Below are 22,500 nucleotides of genomic sequence, written 5' to 3'. Positions count from 1 at the left end.
GTCTGCTATGCTCTCTGTCTGTTAGTCTGCTATTTGGAGGTATGTATGTGTGGCTGGCAACACCTGATTGCACTAAAATCAAGTTGTGCTTTTCTGTATGGGATTGTCTGTCTTTTATGGCCTGCTGTGCTGTCTGTCTGTCTGTCTTTTATGGTCTGCTGTGCTGTCTGTCTGTCTGTCTGTCTGTCTGTCTGTCTGTCTGTCTGTTACGGTCTGCTGTGCTGTCTGTCTGTCTGTTGTAGTCTGCTGTGCTGTCTGTCTGTTGTAGTCTGCAGTGCTGTCTGTCTGTTACAGTCTGCTGTGCTGTCTGTCTTTTATAGTCTGCTGTGCTGTCTGTCTGTCTGTTATAGTCTGCGATGCTGTGCTGTCTGTCTGTTGTAGTCTGCTGTGCTGTCTGTCTGTTGTAGCCTGCAGTGCTGTCTGTCTGTTACAGTCTGCTGTGCTGTCTGTCTTTTATAGTCTGCTGTGCTGTCTGTCTGTCTGTTATAGTCTGCGATGCTGTCTGTCTGTCTGTTGTAGTCTGCTGTGCTGTCTGTCTGTTACAGTCTGCTATGCTATCTGTCTGTTAGTCTGCTATTTGGAGGTATGTATGTGTGGCTGGCAACACCTGATTGCACTAAAGTCAAGTTGTGCTTTTCTGTATGGGATTGTCTGTCTTTTATGGCCTGCTGTGCTGTCTGTCTGTCTGTTGTAGTCTGCTGTGCTGTCTGTCTGTTACAGTCTGCTATGCTCTCTGTCTGTTAGTCTGCTATTTGGAGGTATTTATGTGTGGCTGGCAACACCTGATTGCACTAAAGTCAAGTTGTGCTTTTCTGTATGGGATTGTCTGTCTTTTATGGCCTGCTGTGCTGTCTGTCTGTCTGTTGTAGTCTGCTGTGCTGTCTCTCTGTTACAGTCTGCTATGCTCTCTGTCTGTTAGTCTGCTATTTGGAGGTATGTATGTGTGGCTGGCAACACCTGATTGCACTAAAATCAAGTTGTGCTTTTCTGTATGGGATTGTCTGTCTTTTATGGCCTGCTGTGCTGTCTGTCTGTCTGTCTGTCTGTCTGTTACGGTCTGCTGTGCTGTCTGTCTGTCTGTTGTAGTCTGCAGTGCTGTCTGTCTGTCTGTTATAGTCTGCTGTGCTGTCTGTCTGTCTGTTATAGTCTGCGATGCTGTCTGTCTGTCTGTTGTAGTCTGCTGTGCTGTCTGTCTTTTACAGTCTGCTATGCTCTCTGTCTGTTAGTCTGCTATTTGGAGGTATGTATGTGTGGCTGGCAACACTTGATTGCACTAAAATCAAGTTGTGCTTTTCTGTATGGGATTGTCTGTCTTTTATGGCCTGCTGTGCTGTCTGTCTGTCTGTCTTTTATGGTCTGCTGTGCTGTCTGTCTGTCTGTCTGTCTGTCTGTCTGTCTGTTACGGTCTGCTGTGCTGTCTGTCTGTCTGTTGTAGTCTGCTGTGCTGTCTGTCTGTTGTAGTCTGCAGTGCTGTCTGTCTGTTACAGTCTGCTGTGCTGTCTGTCTTTTATAGTCTGCTGTGCTGTCTGTCTGTCTGTTATAGTCTGCGATGCTGTGCTGTCTGTCTGTTGTAGTCTGCTGTGCTGTCTGTCTGTTGTAGCCTGCAGTGCTGTCTGTCTGTTACAGTCTGCTGTGCTGTCTGTCTTTTATAGTCTGCTGTGCTGTCTGTCTGTCTGTTATAGTCTGCGATGCTGTCTGTCTGTCTGTTGTAGTCTGCTGTGCTGTCTGTCTGTTACAGTCTGCTATGCTATCTGTCTGTTAGTCTGCTATTTGGAGGTATGTATGTGTGGCTGGCAACACCTGATTGCACTAAAGTCAAGTTGTGCTTTTCTGTATGGGATTGTCTGTCTTTTATGGCCTGCTGTGCTGTCTGTCTGTCTGTTACAGTCTGCTGTGCTGTCTGTCTGTTACAGTCTGCTATGCTATCTGTCTGTTAGTCTGCTATTTGGAGGTATGTATGTGTGGCTGGCAACACCTGATTGCACTAAAGTCAAGTTGTGCTTTTCTGTATGGGTTTTTTTTTCCCCTGACTCTTCAACTGCTTGCTGACTGTTCCCACACCATGGGCAAACAAATACCTCATATGAATACCATTGTTGGCAGTAATATGATTCTCACTGTGACTGAAATGCACTTCACAGATTAGAGATATACAGGCCCAGACAGAGGAGTGTCTTTGAAACAGCAAAGAGGTGAACGACATGTCAGTGTTACAAAGCACCACTCCTGTGTGGATTTTTTTTTTATTATTATTAATATTGACTTCATGGTGTTAATCATACCTTTGTCTTGAATGAGGTTTTGACTCCTGTAACTATCTGAAGAACAAATCACTGCTATATCTTTCATGTTGAAAATAAAACTTGTTGGACCAGTGCAAGTCTCTTTTAGTTTTTCCATCATCCTGTTCTAGTGTTCCACCCCACTGGTCTTGGCCTCCCAGTAGATCCATGGTTTTTCTCCCTGAGCGTCTGCTGAGGGGAACCCAGCCACAGGTGACATGTTACTGGACCCAGTTAATGGCTCAGGAGGAGTAGACTGTAGTAGAGAACAGACTTTACTGAAGGAACGAGTGAAATTAGTTCTCTTCCAACAGTGACAAGCCACAAACAAAAATAGACAAAAAAGACCACTGAGGCGGGGGAGACCCAAGATAACAAAACACAATACAACACAAAACACAATACAACACAAAACACAATACAACACAAAACACAATACAACAGAAAACACAATACAACACAAAACACAATACAACACAAAACACATGATAACAGAAAACACAATACAACACAAAACACAATACAACAGAAAACACAATACAACACAAAACACATGATAACAGAAAACACAAGTTGCCATGAAACACAAGATGACAGAAAACACGAGATAACAGAAAACACGAGACAACAGAAAACATGAGACAACAGAAAATACAAGACAACAGAAAACACAAGACAACAGAAAACACGAGACAACAGAAAATACAAGACAACGGAAAAATACAAGACAGCAGATAACACAAGTTGCCAGAGAACACAAGACAACAGAAAACATGGGATCACAGAAAATTTGGGACAACAGACAAAACAAGAGCGTTAAGGTACACCTTGAACAAACTCGAATATTTAGCGTAGTCTGAGAGAAACACAGGATTTGAATAGCACTAAGAATGAGAAATGGACAAAATGGACCAGTGGGTAACTAATGAGTCTGGTGATTAGGAGATAATTAAGGATTTAAAGCAGATGAGGTAGACTGATTTTTGTTTGTTGTCTCCCTCTAGTGGCCAGAGTATGTTGTGGCTGAAACGCAGTGATTTGTCACTAGAACTTTAAATCAGTCTATGCCTACAGCAAAAGAGAGTGTTTCTGAGCACTGTGTTACTGAGTAATAAAAATGGGTGATGTGTTACCCACTTTCTTTACCCTCCATCTTCCGTTTCAGAAAAGCAACTTCTCACTCATGCAGAACTGCAGAGAGCTGACCCATGCTTCAGTCTCTACAGGTACAACAACCAGACACTACAGGTACTACTACCAGACTCTACAGGTATGACCACCAGACTCTACAGGTACAACCACCAGACTCTACAGGTACAACCACCAGACTCTACAGGTACGACCACCAGACTCTACAGGTATGACCACCAGACTCTACAGGTATGACCACCAGACTCTATAGGTATGACTACAAGACTCTACAGGTACGACCACCAGACTCTACAGGTACGACCACTAGACTCTACAGGTACGACCACCAGACTCTACAGGTATGACTACAAGACTCTACAGGTACAACCACCAGACTCTACAGATGCGACCACCAGACTCTACAGGTACAACCACCAGACTCTATAGGTATGACCACCAGACTCTACAGGTATGACCACAAGACTCTACAGATAAGACCACCAGACTCTACAGGTATGACCACAAGACTCTACAGGTACGACCACCAGACTCTACAGGTACAACCACCAGACTCTACAGGTACAACCACCAGACTCTACAGGTACAACCACTAGACTCTACAGGTACGACCACCAGACTCTACAGGTATGACCACAAGACTCTATAGGTACGACCATCAGACTCTAGAGGTACAACCACAAGACTCTACAGGTATGACTACAAGACTCTATAGGTACAACCACTAGACTCTACAGGTACAACCACTAGACTCTACAGATGCGACCACCAGACTCTACAGGTATGACCACCAGACTCTATAGGTATGACCACCAGACTCTACAGGTACGACCACCAGACTCTACAGGTACGACCACCAGACTCTATAGGTATGACCACCAGACTCTACAGATAAGACCACCAGACTCTATAGGTATGACCACCAGACTCTACAGATAAGACCACCAGACTCTACAGGTATGACCACAAGACTCTACAGGTACGACCACCAGACTCTATAGGTATGACCACCAGACTCTACAGGTATGACCACCAGACTCTACAGGTACGACCACCAGACTCTACAGGTACAACCACCAGACTCTACAGGTACGACCACCAGACTCTATAGGTATGACCACCAGACTCTACAGATAAGACCACCAGACTCTACAGGTATGACCACAAGACTCTACAGATAAGACCACCAGACTCTACAGGTACAACCACCAGACTCTACAGGTATGACCACCAGACTCTACAGGTACAACCACTAGACTCTACAGGTACAACCACCAGACTCTACAGGTACGACCACCAGACTCTACAGGTATGACCACAAGACTCTATAGGTACGACCATCAGACTCTAGAGGTATGACCACAAGACTCTACAGGTATGACTACAAGACTCTACAGGTACAACCACTAGACTCTACAGGTACAACCACTAGACTCTACAGATACAACCACAAGACTCTACAGGTATGACTACAAGACACTACAGGTATGACCACAAGACTCTACAGGTATGACCACCAGACTCTACAGGTATGACCACAAGACTCTAGAGGTACGACCACCAGACTTTACAGGTGAAACCAGGAAAGAAAAACAACTGATACTGTCATGTGATACTTCTGGGTCTCTGAGGTTGTCTGCTGGACAACACTGTGAGCTCATCCCATTGGTTTGTAGGCAGACAGTTAACAGAGCTTTGGTTTTCACCTTACACTTCTAAATCCTTCTCACCTCAAATCCAATTTAATGAAAATCAACCTCTTGGTGCTGTGTTGCCTTTTTTTTTGCCAGGGAAACAGGTGTTTTTATACAATCACTGAAAATGGCAGAAAATAAAAAGAACATTTGTATATCAATAAGTATGTCTAATGCCCCCCCCCCCATTTATTCAGCCAATTTGTATTTCAGCCAGTCCGTTCAAACTACTATTTTTAATGTCCCATCCATTCATGCTGGAAAGTTTCATTTTTGAAAATACCAGGCTTCCTTAGTCGGTTTAACGTGACTGCAGCACAGTTACACCATAACAGGCTGTGTCTCTGTTCCATTAGACTGACACTTCACACGGGCATCCAAACTACAGATCACACACACACACACACACACACACACACACACACACACACACACATTCTTTCTCCAGCATCAGTTTATTACATATGAAATTAAGTCTCAAACGTTTTGACATAAAAATTGTTTGCTTACAGAATTGGACCACAGGCTCAGCATATAAGCAAAGCTGACTCTTTGGTTAAAAAAGAGTCTCTCTCTCTCTCTCTCTCGGACTGAGTGTGTGAACGTTCCAGACACTCTGATACAATGCTTACCCCTAGTGGTGAATATGTGTCATGCACATAGGTGTTAAACTGCCATCTCCCTCATATGAATATCAATGAGCAGTTATTCCCCTGTTCTGTCATACCGAAAGCGGCCGTGGGTTGCTGGCACAAGGTGAGTGATGGAAACAGGACACTGGAAAATCCTCGTGGTACAATGCGCACCAACAGTCTTGCAGCATCGATAAACTGTTTGCACTGTTGGCAGCCTGCCACTCTGGTTTTTACTGATCGGGCTTCAGACGTTTATCCATTTTTACTGACATGATGAATGGTTCCCTTACACTTACTCTCATATGACCCAACATATGACATAGAGAAAGCACAGGGATAAAGGTTGACTCTCATCCTTGTCTTAAAATCATAAGAAATCATAACATTTGGTAACATCTATAAGCTTCTTTCTGTGTCTGTCCTTGAGTGCGTGTTTGTGTGTGTGTGTGTGTGTGTGCATGTGTGTGTGCATACAAGTTTGCATTTCTATGTGTGTGTGTGTGAGTTTTCATGGAGATACAAACTGGCTCAGATTCAGTTCATGTTTTACAGAGCATCCATAAAAAGTATGGACAGTTGACAGTCAAGCCACGTTAAATTAATCTTCACCTCCTTAGAGGTCAAGGGTCACCGAGTTTTCATCAAAATCGAAGCTGAAATGATGGCCTTGAGCCATGAAAGCAAAATCCCGATGGCAGCAAACGTGGGAAACCTTTTATTCAGTCTCTCTGGAAGGCTCTGGCTGTAACTGGGGCAACAGTAAGCCGACCAGTAATACTCCGGTATGGCCACACACCTCAGTTTGCACATATTCTTTTTCTTTTAAAAGGCTGTACATTGTGTAACTCTCACAGAGAGAGAGAGAGAGAGAGAGAGAGAGAGAGAGAGAGAGAGAGAGGGAGAGAGAGAGAGAGAGAGAGAGAGAGAGAGAGAGAGAGAGAGAGAGAGAGAGAGAGAGGGAGAGAATGATCCTTGAGAGGCTGGTAAACCACAGAACACTTGTTCTTTCTCAGGGCAACATTTCCTGTTTAAACCCTGTGGTTGAGTTCAGTTAAAGTTATCAACAACAAACACACACACACACACACACACACACACACACTGCATTACTACAACTACTGCCAGATATATGCTCCTACAAAATCAACTATTGCATGGGCTTTGGCTGTCCTGTGTGTGTGTGTGTGTGTGTGTGTGTGTGTGTGCGTGTGTGTGTGTGTGTGTGTGTGTGTTTGAGTGTGTGTGTGTTTGAGTGTGTGTATATCTGTGTGGGAGGGGGTGACAGTATTTTTGTCAGTCAAACTTTATCATAGTCATCCCACACAAAGACCATATATTTTCCCTCACTGACAAATAGACAATTTCACTTTGCCAGGTTGAGAATACATTCAGTTCATCAAGCCAAGCAGGGTTCTCTGAACAAGGGCTGTTTGCCACTCAAAGACACATTAAGTTTCTGCTGATGTAACAATGTTTAAATTGTGAATAGTGGGATCCATACACAGCAGCCTATATAGTAACTGTATAAGGTGTTTGTATAAGGACCTTCTTGCTGTGAGGCGACAGCGCTACCCGCTGCCACTGTTTAAAAATAGCAAACGAGTTAGTGGGCAACATGTCTAAAAACTTAACTACATTTTTAAAGACCGCCTCTACCATCAGAGGACGCAAAAAAATTATGGGCGGGCATTTGGTACTGTCAGCTGTACCGTATTTGCATGCGTACGCATGCACGCTACCCGCCTCACAGCAAGAAGGTCTCGGGTTCGATTCCAGGCCGGACGGCCTGGGTCCTTTCTTTGTGGAGTTTGCATGCTCTCCCCATGTCTGCGTGGGTTTCCTCCCACCGTCCAAAGACATGCAGGTTAGGTGAATTGGAGACACTAAATTGCCCCTAGGTATGAATGTGTGTGTGTGAGTGTGTTTGTCTATTTGTCTGCCCTGCAATGGACTGGCGACCTGCCCAGGGTGTTTCCCCGCCTTTCGCCCTATGAGCGCTGGGATAGGCTCCAGCACCCCCGCGACCCTAATCAGGCTTAGATAATGAGTGAGAGTGAGTATTTACCTGCAGCCAGTGGCCAAGCTAATAAAGTTGCCTTCCCTACCTCAGGACAGCAATGACACTTATCTGGTATTTCAGAGAATCACAAATCTGCATTGCATATTTGGGGGCCGGCTGTACAAAACGCCAGCTTCAGTGATTTTCTACAGTCTATTCGCCCCCAGTGCTGGACATTCTTGTCAATCCACTTTGTTTTCCAATGGCTCAAACTCTCTTCAGCCATTGGATAATTAAACATCAGCCCACCCCTTCCGGCCAATCGGGAGACAGCTGTTGGGGACTGAAGGGATATACTCCTTCCAGGGAGAAAAGTTCGTAGTTGTGCCTTTCTCCACTGCTTATAGCCTGTTTTCTCGCCTTCTCTGTCTCTATGCTTTGTTATTAGAACCAAATACACTACAACCCAGTGCCAACATGCACGCATCTAACTGTAAGTGTAAGGTTCAGTCCTACTATTGTTTCAGAATCTTTCAAAACATTTATGTGCAGTTACGTTAATGATAAACAGCTATTTCTTTAGCAGCTGTCTGTATCTCTCAATGACTGTTGGTGTTACATTGCATATGCTCAGGATATGTCTCTGTTCAGTACTGAATTGTTCATCCCCTTCGCGTGAAGAAATGTTTTGGAATTTATATGTTGGAATATATAGTTACCTTCCCCCCATTTCCTGTAGAACCACTGTGTGAGATACTGGAATTAAGCAAGAGTGGTTGCCCTTGTTGTGTGTTTTGAAGAGGATTGAAATTGAATATTTGATTGGACTCTTAACGGACCTTCTGTGAATCGTTTACACCGGAAAATGCTAGCAAGTTTCATCAACAGTTTAGAGTTCTTTACAAAACCTGATCACTCAGCATGTAAAGCAGCTGCAGACACATGCCAATTTAATGCGGTCGTTTTAGGAGAGCAATGATGTCACTACCATAATACCACACAGCACATCCACACAATACTCACAATACTCTCTTACACTACACACTCACTCTCTCACACGCATACACCCACACACACAGATAGAGAGAGAGAGAGAGAGTGGGAGAGAGAGAGAGGGAGAGAGAGAGTGAGTGGAAGGAGGGGGAGGGGGGGGGAGGCAGTGTTTGTCTCTGTTTTGCCAGACTTTGTTTGTTTTGGACTCTCCTCTCCCCGTGCTGGGGGAAGATAAAAACATGTGTGGAGGGAAGCACTGGGAGTGGAGTGCGTGAGACAGAACAGTTTGGAAATCCCTTTCTCTCTCTCTCTCTCTCTCTCTCTCTCTCTCTCTCTCTTTACCTCTCCCTCTGAGCCACCCTCCCCCCCACACACATATATATATATACGTACACTCATACTCACACACACACATCTTCTGTTCATTTCCACTAGCTGTCCTGAGCTTAACCTCTCACATTATGCAACAATCATTGTGGGCTTTGGAGTTTGAGCTTGGTTCTGGAAAAAGCTTTGCTTCCTTTGCCACAGAAAGAAGCACAGAACACAGAGAACTTCAGTGTATACAGCTCATGATTCAAGGTACTGTAGACAATAGGCGCTTTCGCACCGGAGGAACTTTTCCATAGTTCTTAGAACTGTTGGAGAAAGTACCCCCTTTTCGTGTGTTTGCACCGCAGGAAGGAACTTAGAACGATCATAGTTCTTAGAATGCCGTTTTGAGGGTTTTTTTAGCTGCTACTTCAGGGTAGGTACTTTCGCAGCGCAATAAGAACCTTGTGACGTAGGTGTACAGCCATTGGCCCAGACGCAGGTTATACGATGATTGCAACCGCCATTTTTAAAGATCCGTACAAAATGTAAAGTCTTAGAACGTATTACATTTAGTTTTTGATATTCATGTCTAAAAATGTCTTAAATGTCTGGAATTGTAGGAGGGGATACATGGTCTTTATGTTTTATTTTACCGGTATTTTATATCCACCAACAATGACCATTTCTGCAACGTCAAATGTATATTTGTACACTGAAGAGTTAGTGTACACTCCGCTTCGGTAGGTGCTTGTGTGTCCACTTGTGTGGCTGTGATCTGCATTTTAACCTAAAATAAGAATGTGTTTATCCAGCTTATGATTTGAGGGCTGCAGTGGGGAAAAGGGAAAAAAAACACGATGTTGCGAGAAAGCGTCAGACACAAGCGCTATGCTTGCACCCGAAAAGTATTATACCCATCGAGTCATTCACTGCTACTGCGGTGGTAAATGCATAAATGCAGGGGGAAATTTTTTTTCCATTGGACTGAGTCTATCGCCATACAGTTTTATTAATCGAGCCTAATCGAGCACCGGGGCCGCACTTTTCCACTGCCAAAATACTGGTTCCGATGCCGAAAAGCAACAATTTGTGTCTACATCAGTCGGACCCAGAGTGGTAGAAAAAACACTCTCTCTCGGCTCTGGCTGGTGCAAATAGACCACTGCACACCATCATTTGAACATTCCTTTAAACTTTTGAGCTAGGTGACAGGCTTACTATTTTCATGAATTCCATTGCGAAAAGTGTTAAGGCAAAATTCGTGAGGTGTTTTGCTGTGTGGAAGCCTGGCGTAAAAGTAAAAAGCAAGCAGATGCGTTCTGTCCGACATTATTATTACCCAAACTTTAGTTACGTAGTGTTCAGTTCCCAAACCTGTACAAATGCGGGCCGGTTCTCAAAAGGCAGCACTGGCTCCGCACGGTCACCAGCACCGTCCTAGTGGAAAAGAGCTATCTGTGGTCTTGAGTAATGTCCCACCCTCAGCGCTATCTGATAGGCTTTTACTTGTGACGTATAACCAATCAACACTGAAGGCTAGTGTGCCACACACGGGCACAGAGGAACGCATTTGCAGACTGGAGCTCACCTGAGATGTGTTTCGAAGGTAAGGCAGCAGATGTTGCCAAAGTTGCAATAAACATCACAATCTTCTTCGCTCAAGTTTCAAAAACCCTAGTTTCACAGTTACACTGAAAATGCCTGAATAATGCATTATGTTGCAGTGATATACAGTAAACTATAACAAAATAATAGTGTTTATTTATGTAGTGATAGCTATGTCTTGGTGCCGCTGCAACTGGAACTTACTTTAGCAAACGTAACATTACTCGGCCGTATGAGTTGGTGTTTTTACATGTTTTTAGGTAGCTGATGGTCATAATAATGTAAGCCATTGTTGAGTCTTGTAGAGGTAACTTGAATGCGATAGCAAACGTCAACAAGTTCATTTGTTGATCCATAATTTAGCCAGCTGACTAGCAGAAAAATTGATAGGGTATAATGTTATTTCTTGCATGTCACTTACCAGGCCTGGTCATGTTCTCAGTCTCAACTCACGACTACCAGTAACGTTACTGAAGCGTGTCCTGAAGCTGTCTCTGACTCTGTTTCCTGTTTCTTGTGGAGAGGTGCAGAATATTGTTGTTAGAGACTTTAGACTTAATGGAACTGCATCAGAGGCTTGTGTTAATCCATATATGGACTGCATAGTTGAACAGTCACCTCTGTTTATTTATTAAAATTATCAGTTAACTTTATAAGAAATGCTGCTGGGGTGTAATGTTCAAAAGTTCTTTTTTAATTAAACATATGCTTAAAGGCATTTCAGCGAAGTTTTGAGATGGAGTTTGTGTTATTTTAAAATTTGACACCAAGAATTTCATTTTTACTGCAAATGTGTATCGGTTCCAAGTACCGTCTCCGCGATTGCTAATAATCGGTATCGGTATCGGCCCTGAAAAAAAACCTATCGGTTGACCCCTACCTTTTACAGCTCTATCGTGTCTGCATGCAGGATTATACATTTACAGGCAGAGTGAAGGAAACAAAGAGCGTTCAGGCAGTGTGTGTGTGTGTGTGTGTGTATGTGTGTGTGCATTCAGGCAGTGTGTGTGTTTGGTGCTCTTACACTCATGAAGACCCCTGTGACTGAGGGACCAAGTTTTGATCTTAGTTTCATACTCTCATAATGAAATTCATGGTTGTATGTGTATGTGTTGCATAAACATGTCTGGCATGTCTTTGACAGAGTCAATATTATTATACAACACTTTACAGTTTAACCCCAAAAAAAGACATTTTTCTGGTACATTCACTGTTATTCTGTGAATTAACTATTCATCATTAGCTAATCCAATCAGTCATCTGACTGTTTTTTCAAAACTATTAATTATTGTGGATGAATAAATAAACGTGAATGTGTGTGTGTCTCTGTCTCTATATGTATTGAATATTTTGTGTGTGGTTGAGAGCAAACTGTTTGCTCTGAGTAAGAGAATTAAGAGTGGTGATATTATTCTGTGCCTCTTTTTTCACACAGAATAGTGGCCATGCAAACTTTTTGGGGCCAATGCTATGTCCTGCTCCTGGCCGGTGTTTTTCTTCTTTCTATCCCATACCATGCTGTCCAGGCTGGAAAAATCCTTGTCTTTCCAGTAGATGGCAGCCATTGGATCAACATGAACCTCCTTATTCAGGGACTTCACGCCCGTGGTCACCAGATCACCGTGGTGAGGACCACAAGCAGCTGGTATGTCAAAGAGAACTCGCCATACTATGATTCTATCACCGTAACTCTACCGGAACGCATTAACATAGAGGACGAAGAGTTCTTCGCGTCATTGCTCAGCAAGATGTTGGAGAGCCAGCAGAGTGGGGCATCGTCGATGGCTCTTATAAAGTTCTCCTTGGAGATGATGACAGGGTTGTCCAACATGCTTCAGCAGGCAAGCCAGCTAGTGGTGGAAATATTTGAGAATCAGGCACTGATGGAGCAGATCCAGAACACCCAGTATGACCTGGTACTGACGGACCCTGGGCTTCCTGCAGGGGTTCTGGTGGCCCATAAGATGAAACTGCCCACTGTGTTTAATGTGCGGTGGGTCAGCAGTGGAGAAGGTCATTTTGTGATTGCTCCTTCTCCTCTCTCCTATGTCCCCACGTCTGGGTGTGCTGTGACAGACAAGATGACCTTCCTTGAACGAGCCAAGAACATGCTCCTCTATCTTCTGAACGTGTGTGTTGACCATTTTGTGCTCAGATCACATTACGATCAACTGGCAAAAAGTTACTTTGGTCCAGATGCGAATTTCTACCATATGCTTCAGGGTGCGGACCTCTGGTTGATGCGAGTGGATTTTGTTTTTGAGTTTCCGCGCCCAACCATGCCCAACGTTGTATACATTGGTGGCTTCCAGTGTAAACCTTCCAAACCCTTACCCCCTGAGCTGGAGGACTTTGTCCAGGGGTCAGGAGATGACGGGGTCATTCTCATGTCTCTAGGATCTCTTGTCAAAGGACTTCCCATCGAAATCACCTCAGAGATAGCTGCCGCATTTGCTCAGCTTCCGCAAAGGGTCATTTGGAGACATCTTGGAGAACGGCCCCACAACCTGGGCAACAACACACTCTTAGTGAAATGGATGCCCCAGAACGACCTGTTGGGCCACCCTAAGACCCGAGCATTTGTTGCTCATGGTGGTACGAACGGGATTTACGAGTCCATATATCATGGAGTTCCAGTGTTAGGGCTGCCGTTATTATTTGACCAGTTTGAGAATGTCCTTCGTCTGGAGGTCCGAGGAGCAGCCAAAGTGCTTGACGTCACCAAACTCAACAGCCAGCGCTTTCTAGAAGCATTAAGAGAGCTCCTGCATGAGCCGTCGTACCGAGAAAATATGCAGAGGCTCTCCAGACTGCACCGCGACAAGCCGGTGCACCCTATGGACAGCGCACTTTACTGGATAGAGTTTGTTATGCGCCACAAGGGGGCAGCACATTTACGCACCGAGTCTTACAAGATGCCCTGGTACTCTTACCACTCTCTAGATGTGATGGCCTTCCTGCTGGCCATTGTGTCGATACTAGGGGCTATTGCAGTGGCCACCGTCCGCTTTATGTTTCTCAGACTGTGCAGAAACCGCAAATCCAAACTGGAATGAGGGATCAGAGAATGCTGATTTTGGGTGGAAATGAAGAATGTAAGGGAGAAGACAGTCATGGCATTTCAGAGGCAATGTAACTCTTTACAGGGAATCCAACAGGATGTTTAGTATGAATCTGTTGATACAGTTGAAACGCCACATCCCAGTGTATTGCTGTTGTATTGTTCTCTATGTCCGTGATCGTGGTCTTTGGTCTTACAGTCTCAGGTCAGTATTGCCACTGGGTCACCATGGGTCACAGAGTCAGCACATTTGAAATACTGTTGTCGTCTTGTGACAGGATTCTGGAAACTGGAAGCGTTTCTTCCTTTTTTTCAGAAGCTGTATTTTAAAATAGCTTCTCACAAGTTTCTCACAAATGTTCTTGCATACCTCTGTATTTTGGCTGAAATGCTGCAGACTTGAAATTGAAGACAGTTCTTGATTTTCTCAACATAAACCATGAGGCAATAAGCTTCTATATTACTCATGGACACATCTGTTATAGCACACATACCACAAACAGCAAGTAACAGACACTGATTTTTTAATCTGTTTTTATTGTATTTTAGATGTTTGAGCATATAATTTCAAAAATGAGCACAGTGTATGTTATAGCAATGTTATACGTATTCAATGTCATGACATAGGTTCAGCACTCCACACTGACAAGTAAATGTTACAGTCAGTCTAGAGATGAGTAAGTGAGTTTATGTTTGTTGATGCTTTGCACAGTCAGTACTGTATGGACTCTGGTCGGTAGCTTGTCACTCATAGATCACAAACAAAACAGGCTTTTATCATCTACGCAATATCGCCAAAATTAGGCCCATGCTATGTATGGCTGATGCAGATACCATTTTTCATGCATTTAACACATCTCGCTTTGATTAAAGTCCTCTGGTCTGCTTGCCTCTAATACCGGAAGTCTCCAGCTTGTCCAGAATGCTGCTGCCAGAATCTCGACTAGAACGAGGAAGTTCGACCATATTACTCCAGCCCTGGCTTCCCTTCATTGCCCCCCAATTCACTCCAGAGCTGATTTTAAAGTCCTCCTATTAACATTTAAAATTCTCCATGAGCTTGCGCCGGCCTATCTATCTGACTTCAGTACACCCTATAACCCCCCCCCCCATCCCACCCGTCCCATCCGCAACCTACGCTCTCAGGGTGCTAGTTTATTAATTGTTCTAAGAGTGAAAAAGAAGTCCACTGACCCCCGTGCCTTTGCCTACCGCGCGACCTTTCTCTGGAATAGCCTACCTAAACAAATCAGAGAGCCAAACTCTCTTGATTCCTTTAAAACCAAACTTAAGACTCATAAGTTCTCTGTAACTTACATAATTTCGAACTGACCATCGAGGGAGGCTCAGTCTCTGCCGTAGTCTCTCCTGGCATAGTTTAGTTTAGTCTCTGTCGGCTTAGATGCCTCTCATATCTTCTCTCTCCTTCTCCCTCCCCTCTGCTTTTGTCTTGACCGTCTCACTTTCTGTTACTAACCCCTTCTCTTCTGTTTGTGTGAGTGGTTGATGTCTGTGTCGGGCTGCATGGATGTGGCTCCATCCTTAGGTCAGCGGACTGACTTTGTCTCCATGCCATGCTGTCCCTGGCCCTGCTCTCCCTGCATGGCCCTGCTCCTCCTGAGCCCTCTACAGCCACTAGTGTTGCTACATTCATGCATCTATAAAATGATTTTCTTTATTTATTTTGTTAAGTGCTGATACCCCACTAATGCTCTCCTTTTCCTCCCTCATCTTCTGCATGTCTGTGTCTCATTGGTTCGAGTATGAGTGTCTTGATTGAATGTGGCTACACCAACCCCCCCCCTCCCCCTTCATCCCTCCCTGTCATCTACCTCATCATCATCATCGTCGTCATCCTGACGGCTGCTGCAGCTTTGTGGCTTGTCTTCTTCCTGCACTGCTGTGGCTTTGTCGCCTACCCTGGCTGACCCATCCACCCACTTCCACTCTCCCTCTCTCTCTGTGTCTGTCAATCCAATCTAGGCCCTGCCCCTGGGATTCTCTGATTGGCTCTTGGCTTATACAAAACTCTGATGGACAGAGGAAAGGCACAATAAGTAGAGTGCTATGCATTCTTCAGCATCAAAACACCAAAACTAAGCTTAGAGAGTCAATGAAAGCCACTGTTATAGATATGCATGTGATGTTTGGGGTCAAAAGACTATATTATGTTTTGAATGGGCTAGTTTGCATTTGTCTTTTCGTTTAATGTTGTTTACTTGCTCATTCGATGATAAGAGTTTTAGGCTAGTAGGTATTGTTGCACTGTAGTAGAGGTCAGGTTGTAACCGTGGGGGTTCCATGGGTTGGTTTGCTTTTTCTTTTTTTCCTGTTTTTTTCTTGTCAACCACTAGGGGGCCGAGACTGTCTGTGGAAGGACAGGTGCCAGGTAGGGGGGTGTCTTTTGTTTTTTCTTTTTTGTGTTTGGTAAGGAGAGAGTAGTGCTCTGCTGTGGATGGGACTGGGAAGCTGCTGCTTATAGAGATCCCGAGGAAATTCAATTAAAAAGGCCTTGGGAAACGAAACACTCGAATGGAAATACCCAAGAATGTGAACTGATTTTGGATGTGAACATAAACTTATCTCTGTTTGGTAAGAAGGATCCCGAATACCCTCCATTTTTTTGTGTTTTGGACAGGATCACGTTTCCCCCTGGATCTATGTTTTCCCCTTTTTTTCTGTTGGATTTGGATTTGGACACAAAAGAACTTTGAGTATTTACCACTTGATGCTTTTTGTATAAAGTCTCACTTATATTATTAATTTTCTACATGTGTTTGATAATGGTTTTGTTTTTTGAGATTTATTATTGTTTTGCCAAAACAAGCACACTAAAGTATTTACAAAATGAAATGACCTTTGTTTCCCCCCCATTGATTCTAATAATAGACCTATTGAATACATAGGAACGGTATAAGATTAAAATAAGGGTCCCACCACAATCAGTTTACACACTAGAGCAGATTAACACATAAGAATCAAAACTACAGTTCTCCCTCTCTCTCTGTCTCTCCTTCTCTCTCTCACACACACACACACACACACACTACTGAGACCATACAACAAACACATGCACATTTCCTCTCTGTCAGAGACTAAACATTTCCCCTTAGGGCTCTGTGTGATGCTGAGGAATTCACTGGCCAAGAGCCCCCCAGCTAACATCTCAAACGCACAGGTCTTGTTTGCTTACGGTTTAGAATTAGACCACAGGCTCAGATCACATGACACATGTAAGCAAAGCCGACTCATTGGTTAAAAAAGAGTCTCTCTCTCTCTCTCTCTCTCTCTCTCTCTCTCTCTCCCTCTGACTGAATGTGTGTCCAAACACAATGACCGTGACAGATCAGACAAATACTGAAGAAAACCCATTGATATTCAAGTTCTCCCCTGAGTTTAATATATCATATATTCTCTATCACATTTGGATTAAAAAAAACAGCAATGGAGGGAAAAAAAAACTGGAAGAGGGATATCGCACCTTTTTAAAATTCAACTTATAGGAAAGTGTTAAAGCTGTAGAAAATTGTGCATTACATTATTACTGGTGAAGCTGATGTATCACTGATGTCTGGGCTGAATGAGGTTAGTTTACTTTCCTACTTCTTTGTACTATAAGCTACTTCCTTCTACGTTACACAATCTATAGTGAAATCTTGTGCTCTGAGGATCTCTGTACACAGAGAGGTTTTCTGTGAAACTCTTAGATCCTGTTTTTATGTCCTGTTTTTATGTCCAGTAAAAGCCCTCAAACATTTACCATCGATTAGGCACCGGCACCGCGGCAGTGGAAAAGGGGTATATGAGCACTGGGTTAGGCTCCAGCACCCCCCGCGACCCTGATCAGGTTAAGCGGCTTAGACCATGAGTGAGTGGTCTCTTGAGCAAGACAGTGGATGGTTTGTGCAGCGCACTTAAAAGAAAAAGTGTATTTCTCAAAATTATGTTGAGGGTTATACCCCAAACACCGGAATAGTCTTTCAAACGTTCACTAATGAATTTCAGGTGGGAGTTACTGACATTAACTCCAGGTGTTTATTAAATTAGCAAACGTTACTATCGTCTAAAGTAAGCTCGTAACACTGCTCCGGCGACAACTACTATGCAATACTACTATGCAATAAACTATTCATTCATCATATTACCTCCGTCTTTTTCCCGTTTTTCCTCTTCTTCTCTTCTTCCTTTTCTTCCCTACGCACCAGAGGGCTTTGGTCTTTTTGACATGATATTTATATTTGAATTCAGAGACTCTAAAAGGGGGTGTACGACATATGCAGCGCATAGGAGCACCACGTCAAGACAATCTACAAGACGATCTACAAGATGTGATTAAGTTGTCGACTTGTCACGACATAGAGAAAATAGAATTAGTAAAAATATTAAAAGTTAATTTTTTTAATTTTTTTTCTTCAATCATTTGGACGCCTCAATGGAAGAACGGCGTCCCTAGCACTCGCTCATACCGCCTGTGCGACGGACCGGCTCTGACAGAGTCACACATTTGAACATTTAAAAAAATCACATATAACACGTTCATATTAATAAATTCTTCTAAATGCAGCGGACATTCTTACGTATTGCAACCTGCGTTAACAGTGTGTACAGTAAATGTACAGGATTCACAAGACAAGTCACATCCAGGTAAGCTGTCATTGTGTTTACAGCCGGGACGTTTAATGAGTGTTGTTCTTTGCCATAAGTCTAACATTGTTCATAAAGTTAAATTTCAGCTTCGTCTGTCCACAGTCTAATAATAAGTTCACCTAACTGCACCTCACGCCTTACCTAATATCAATCTTCAGAACAGTTCATTGTTTAACAATGATCCTTTACCCTAAGAGACAGAATGTGAATCTGCACAATGTTGACCCCTAGTGGTGAACATGTGTCATGCACACAGGTGTTAAACTGCCATCTCCCTCATATGAATATCAATGAGCAGTTGTTCCCCTGTTCTGTCATACCGAAAGCGGCCGTGGGTTGCTGGCACAAGGTGAGTGATGGAAACAGGACACTGGAAAATCCTCGTGGTACAATGCGCACCAACAGTCTTGCAGCATCGATAAACTGTTTGCATCGTTGGCAGCCTGCCACTCTGGTTTTTACTGATCGGGCTTCAGACGTTTATCCATTTTTACTGACATGATGAATGGTTCCCTTACACTTACTCTCATATGACCCAACATATGACATAGAGAAAGCACAGCAATAAAGGTTGACTTTCATCCTTGTCTTGAAATCATAAGAATTCATAAAATTTGGTAACATCTATAAGCTTCTTTCTGCGTCTGTCCATGCATGCGTGTTTGCATGTGTGTGTGTCTGTGTGTGTGTGCGTGCATGTGATTGTGCATGCATGAGTGCATTTGTGTGTGTACAAGTGTGTGTGTGTGTGTGTGTGCGTGTGTGTGTGTGTGTGTGTGTATGTGTGTATGTGCGTGCATGTCTGCGTGTGTGTGCATGTGTGCGTGTGTGTGTGTGTGTGTGTATGTGTGTATGTGCGTGCATGTCTGCGTGTGTGCGCGTGTGTGCATGCGTGCATGTGTGCGTGTGTGCATGTGTGTGCGTGTGTGTGTGCATGTGCGTGCATGCGTGCCTGCGTGTGTGTGCGTGTCTGTGTGTGTGTGTGCGTGTGTGTGTTTGTGTGCATCACATTGCACTGTCATTCAAACTGTTCATTTATCCCTAAGTGTCACACTTGGAGGAAGCTTTTTACGGGCAGCCAGAGGATTCATGGAGATACAAACTGTGTGTGTGTGTGTGTCTGTGTGTGTGTGTGTGTATGAGTGTGTGTGTGTGTGTGTGTGTATGTATGTATGTGTGTGTGTGCGCGCGCGTGTGTGTGTGTGTGTGTGTGTTTTCACGGAGATACAAACTGGCTCATTCATTTCATGTTTTACAGAGCGTCCATAAAAAGTATGGACAGTTGGCAGTTATGGCTTGTGGTTATTTTACCAAAACGAACTAGGTTACATCATTGGAAAATATTGGAATATAGAAAAATCATTTTTTATCAAGATTCTTTGCCTCGTTAAAGGTCAACGGTCACTGAGTTTTCATCAAAATCGATACTGAAATGATGGCCTTGAGCCATGAAAGCAAAAATATGACAAAAATTTACCCTATCAAAATAGACCATGCATACTTTGACACTTCCTCTGTTGTTACAGCTACAGTCAAGTACAAAAATATTAAGTCATATCTCTTTATATCTTTATATTTATATCTATATATGATCATGACCCAGTCATCTCTCTCTCTGTGTTAAACTCTATGGTCATGACCCAGAGCACTGCTCATAGAACACACTGAAGTTGGTGCCGTATCTCTTTGTTAGGTACATTTCCAGCGTCTGTAGGGACATGGGCCGCACGTCATAGCCGAGAAAAGGCTTCTTCTTGCTCCGGTCCACCGGCACGATCTCCTCTGTGCTGTTCGGGTCGTTCCTCCCGATGGCAGCTAACGTGGGAAACCTTTTACTCAGGCTCTCTGGAAGGCTCTGGCTGTAACTGGGGCAACAGTAAGCCGACCAGTAATACTCCGGTATGGCCACGCGCCTCTGTTTAATCCAGCGCTCCTTCAGGTAGGGAATCACACCCGTGACCACGTAGGCGACCCCCTTGCAGTACTCGGACAGGGTCTTGTTAACCTGACTCTCAAAAGTCGCCCAGGGGCCATCGTTGGAACCCTCCCTCTGCGGTGCCACGTTGGTCAGGGTGAAGGTGGCCTTTCGGTCGGTCCTATCCTGGTGGTGAAGGCTGGGGTTGAGGTGCCCGCGAGTGTAGCTGGAGTTGGAGTAGTCTTGTGGCACTGCCTGGCTTTCCGCCACGTTGGGGTCCAGTTTGCTTTTAGGGAAATAGGCCATGTTGCCACCGGCTGTGGGGTATGCCAGCTAGTGAGGAGACAGGAGAGAGGACAGATCTTAAACACTGACATCACGAATGACCATGGAAAGGTATTGTACTACTATTTCCCATTCGCTTACATACATTTTAATATGCATGATTTTCATAATCTGTTCAAAATCCTTTGGCAATAAGTACAGTGGTCTGAAATGAATGAAACACATATTTTTTTCTCTTTTAAAAGGCTGTACACTGTGTAACTCTCACAGAGAGCGAGAAAGAGAGAGAGAATTATCGCTGAGAGGCTGGTAAACCACAGAACACTTCTTCTTTCTCAGGGCAACATTTCCTGTTTAAGCTCTGTGGTTGAGTTCAGTTAGAGTTATCAACAACAAACACACAGACACACACACACACACATTGCATTACTACAACTACAGCCAGATATATGCGCTTACAAAATCAACTATTGCATGGGCTTTGGCTGTCCTGTGTGTGTGTGTGTGTTTGTGTGTGTGTATCTGTGTGGGAGGGGGTGACAGTATTTTTGTCAGTGAAACTTTATCACAGTCATCCCACACAAAGACCATATATTTTCCCTCACTGACAAATAGACAATTTCACTTTGCCAGGTTGAGAATACATTCAGTTCATCTCAAGCCAAGCAGGGTTCTCTGAACAAGTGCCGTTTGCCACTCAAAGACACATTAAGTTTCTGCTGATGTAACAATGTTTAAATTGTGAATAGTGGGATCCATACACAGCAGCCTATATAGTAACTGTATATGGTGTTTTTTTTTGTTTTTTTTTCTCTTCTCTGAATGCCCATCACTACAGTCATTCACATTCTTCTTTAGTACTGTAAATGTTTTAACACAAAAGTTCACAAGTTTGATGTGGACCAAATCACTGAATTTTAAATTCAACTCACTTGCATTTCTGTAAACGCTTAGAGATGGTACAGCGTAACGTACAGGCTAATGTGGGCTATAATGTCAATGTATTGATACTGACCAGATGTCTGCTGGAAACTGGTCACAGAAATGGACTGAAATGCACTGACTGATTGTGAATACTACTGTCATGCTTGTCCGAGACAACTGATTTTATTGTTTGGCTTACCTGTGGCTCATACTTCCAGTGTCCTCTCGGTCGCTTTCCTTCCGGTCGAGAAAATACATAGGCGGAGAACCAAGGTGAGCGACGCGAGCGACCGTACAAGGTGGCAAACCGATACTGGTTCTCGTACCTTTGGCAGATTGGGGTTCCTGCAATACCTTTTGGCGGCCAGCCTTGGTAAAAGAACTTCAAACAAGGACTGAAGTCCCCCACGTCACCACTGCTGAACCCGCACCAAGCTCCGACAACCAGCAAAGTGACGGAGATGCACCGCTGATAAGTCATATTGAGAGATAAATGTTATCGCGCGCAGGCGTCATGTTTTAAAAGGACGCACAACTTAATTTCGTTTTCGCTTTCGTAGGTCACTTCTTATTACGCGAACTCTTGTATCCCAAGCTGGACTTCGGAGAATACGCGTAATTATGACAAGAGGAGTGATGCTTACGGTCTACGCTTTCACCATACGGGAAGAGCTGCGCGTACCCTATGCCTGACCTAAAGGCGTGCGATCATGTATGTGATCACGCTTGACCGAGAACACAGTTTTGCTTTCCGACTTACAGTAAGAGAAATGCAAAATCGTTTCGGAACTACAACGGTACCCTGGTAACCTTTACTGTTAACCAGGAGCGACCTTGACGATGACATAAAACTGTGACTCCATTTACTATAGTTCAGTGTACGTGAAATAAAAGGGAAGATAAATGGATTGATAAAATGTTTTCTGGATTCTGTGGAAATGGGCGGTTTTTTTATATGCAGCTTTATTAAATGCAAGAAGAAATGTTTTGTGAATA

At 43.8% G+C, this 22,500-nt stretch overlaps 2 protein-coding genes and 1 pseudogene across 2 annotated transcripts in view; 2 read left to right on the top strand and 1 right to left on the bottom strand.

The window, feature by feature from the left end:
- The first annotated feature begins 9,251 nt into the window (after nt 1–9,251).
- Nucleotides 9,252–13,819, top strand: LOC115807691 (UDP-glucuronosyltransferase 2C1 pseudogene; annotated as a pseudogene).
- The window catches only part of LOC115807690 (UDP-glucuronosyltransferase 2C1), a 22,184-nt gene continuing 8,948 nt past the window's right edge, over nt 9,265–22,500 (top strand). Inside the window, exon 1 of the mRNA XM_030768800.1 lies at nt 9,265–9,334. The gene's annotated coding sequence lies outside the window, so the exon portion shown is untranslated. The remainder of the gene's footprint in view (nt 9,335–22,500) is intronic.
- Nucleotides 19,990–21,985, bottom strand: LOC115808801 (endonuclease domain-containing 1 protein-like). The gene is made up of 2 exons (XM_030770287.1): nt 21,704–21,985; nt 19,990–20,628 (listed from the first exon to the last, which is right to left on the bottom strand). The coding sequence occupies exons 1-2, from the start codon at nt 21,983–21,985 to the stop codon at nt 20,014–20,016; spliced, it is 897 nt and encodes a 298-aa protein (XP_030626147.1). The 3' UTR covers nt 19,990–20,013.

The sequence above is a fragment of the Chanos chanos genome, chromosome 3 (genome assembly GCF_902362185.1).
Source record: "Chanos chanos chromosome 3, fChaCha1.1, whole genome shotgun sequence".
Taxonomy (NCBI): Eukaryota; Metazoa; Chordata; class Actinopteri; order Gonorynchiformes; family Chanidae; genus Chanos; species Chanos chanos.
Note: the sequence above shows the minus strand (reverse complement) of the source record. Positions and strands in the feature narration are given on the sequence as shown.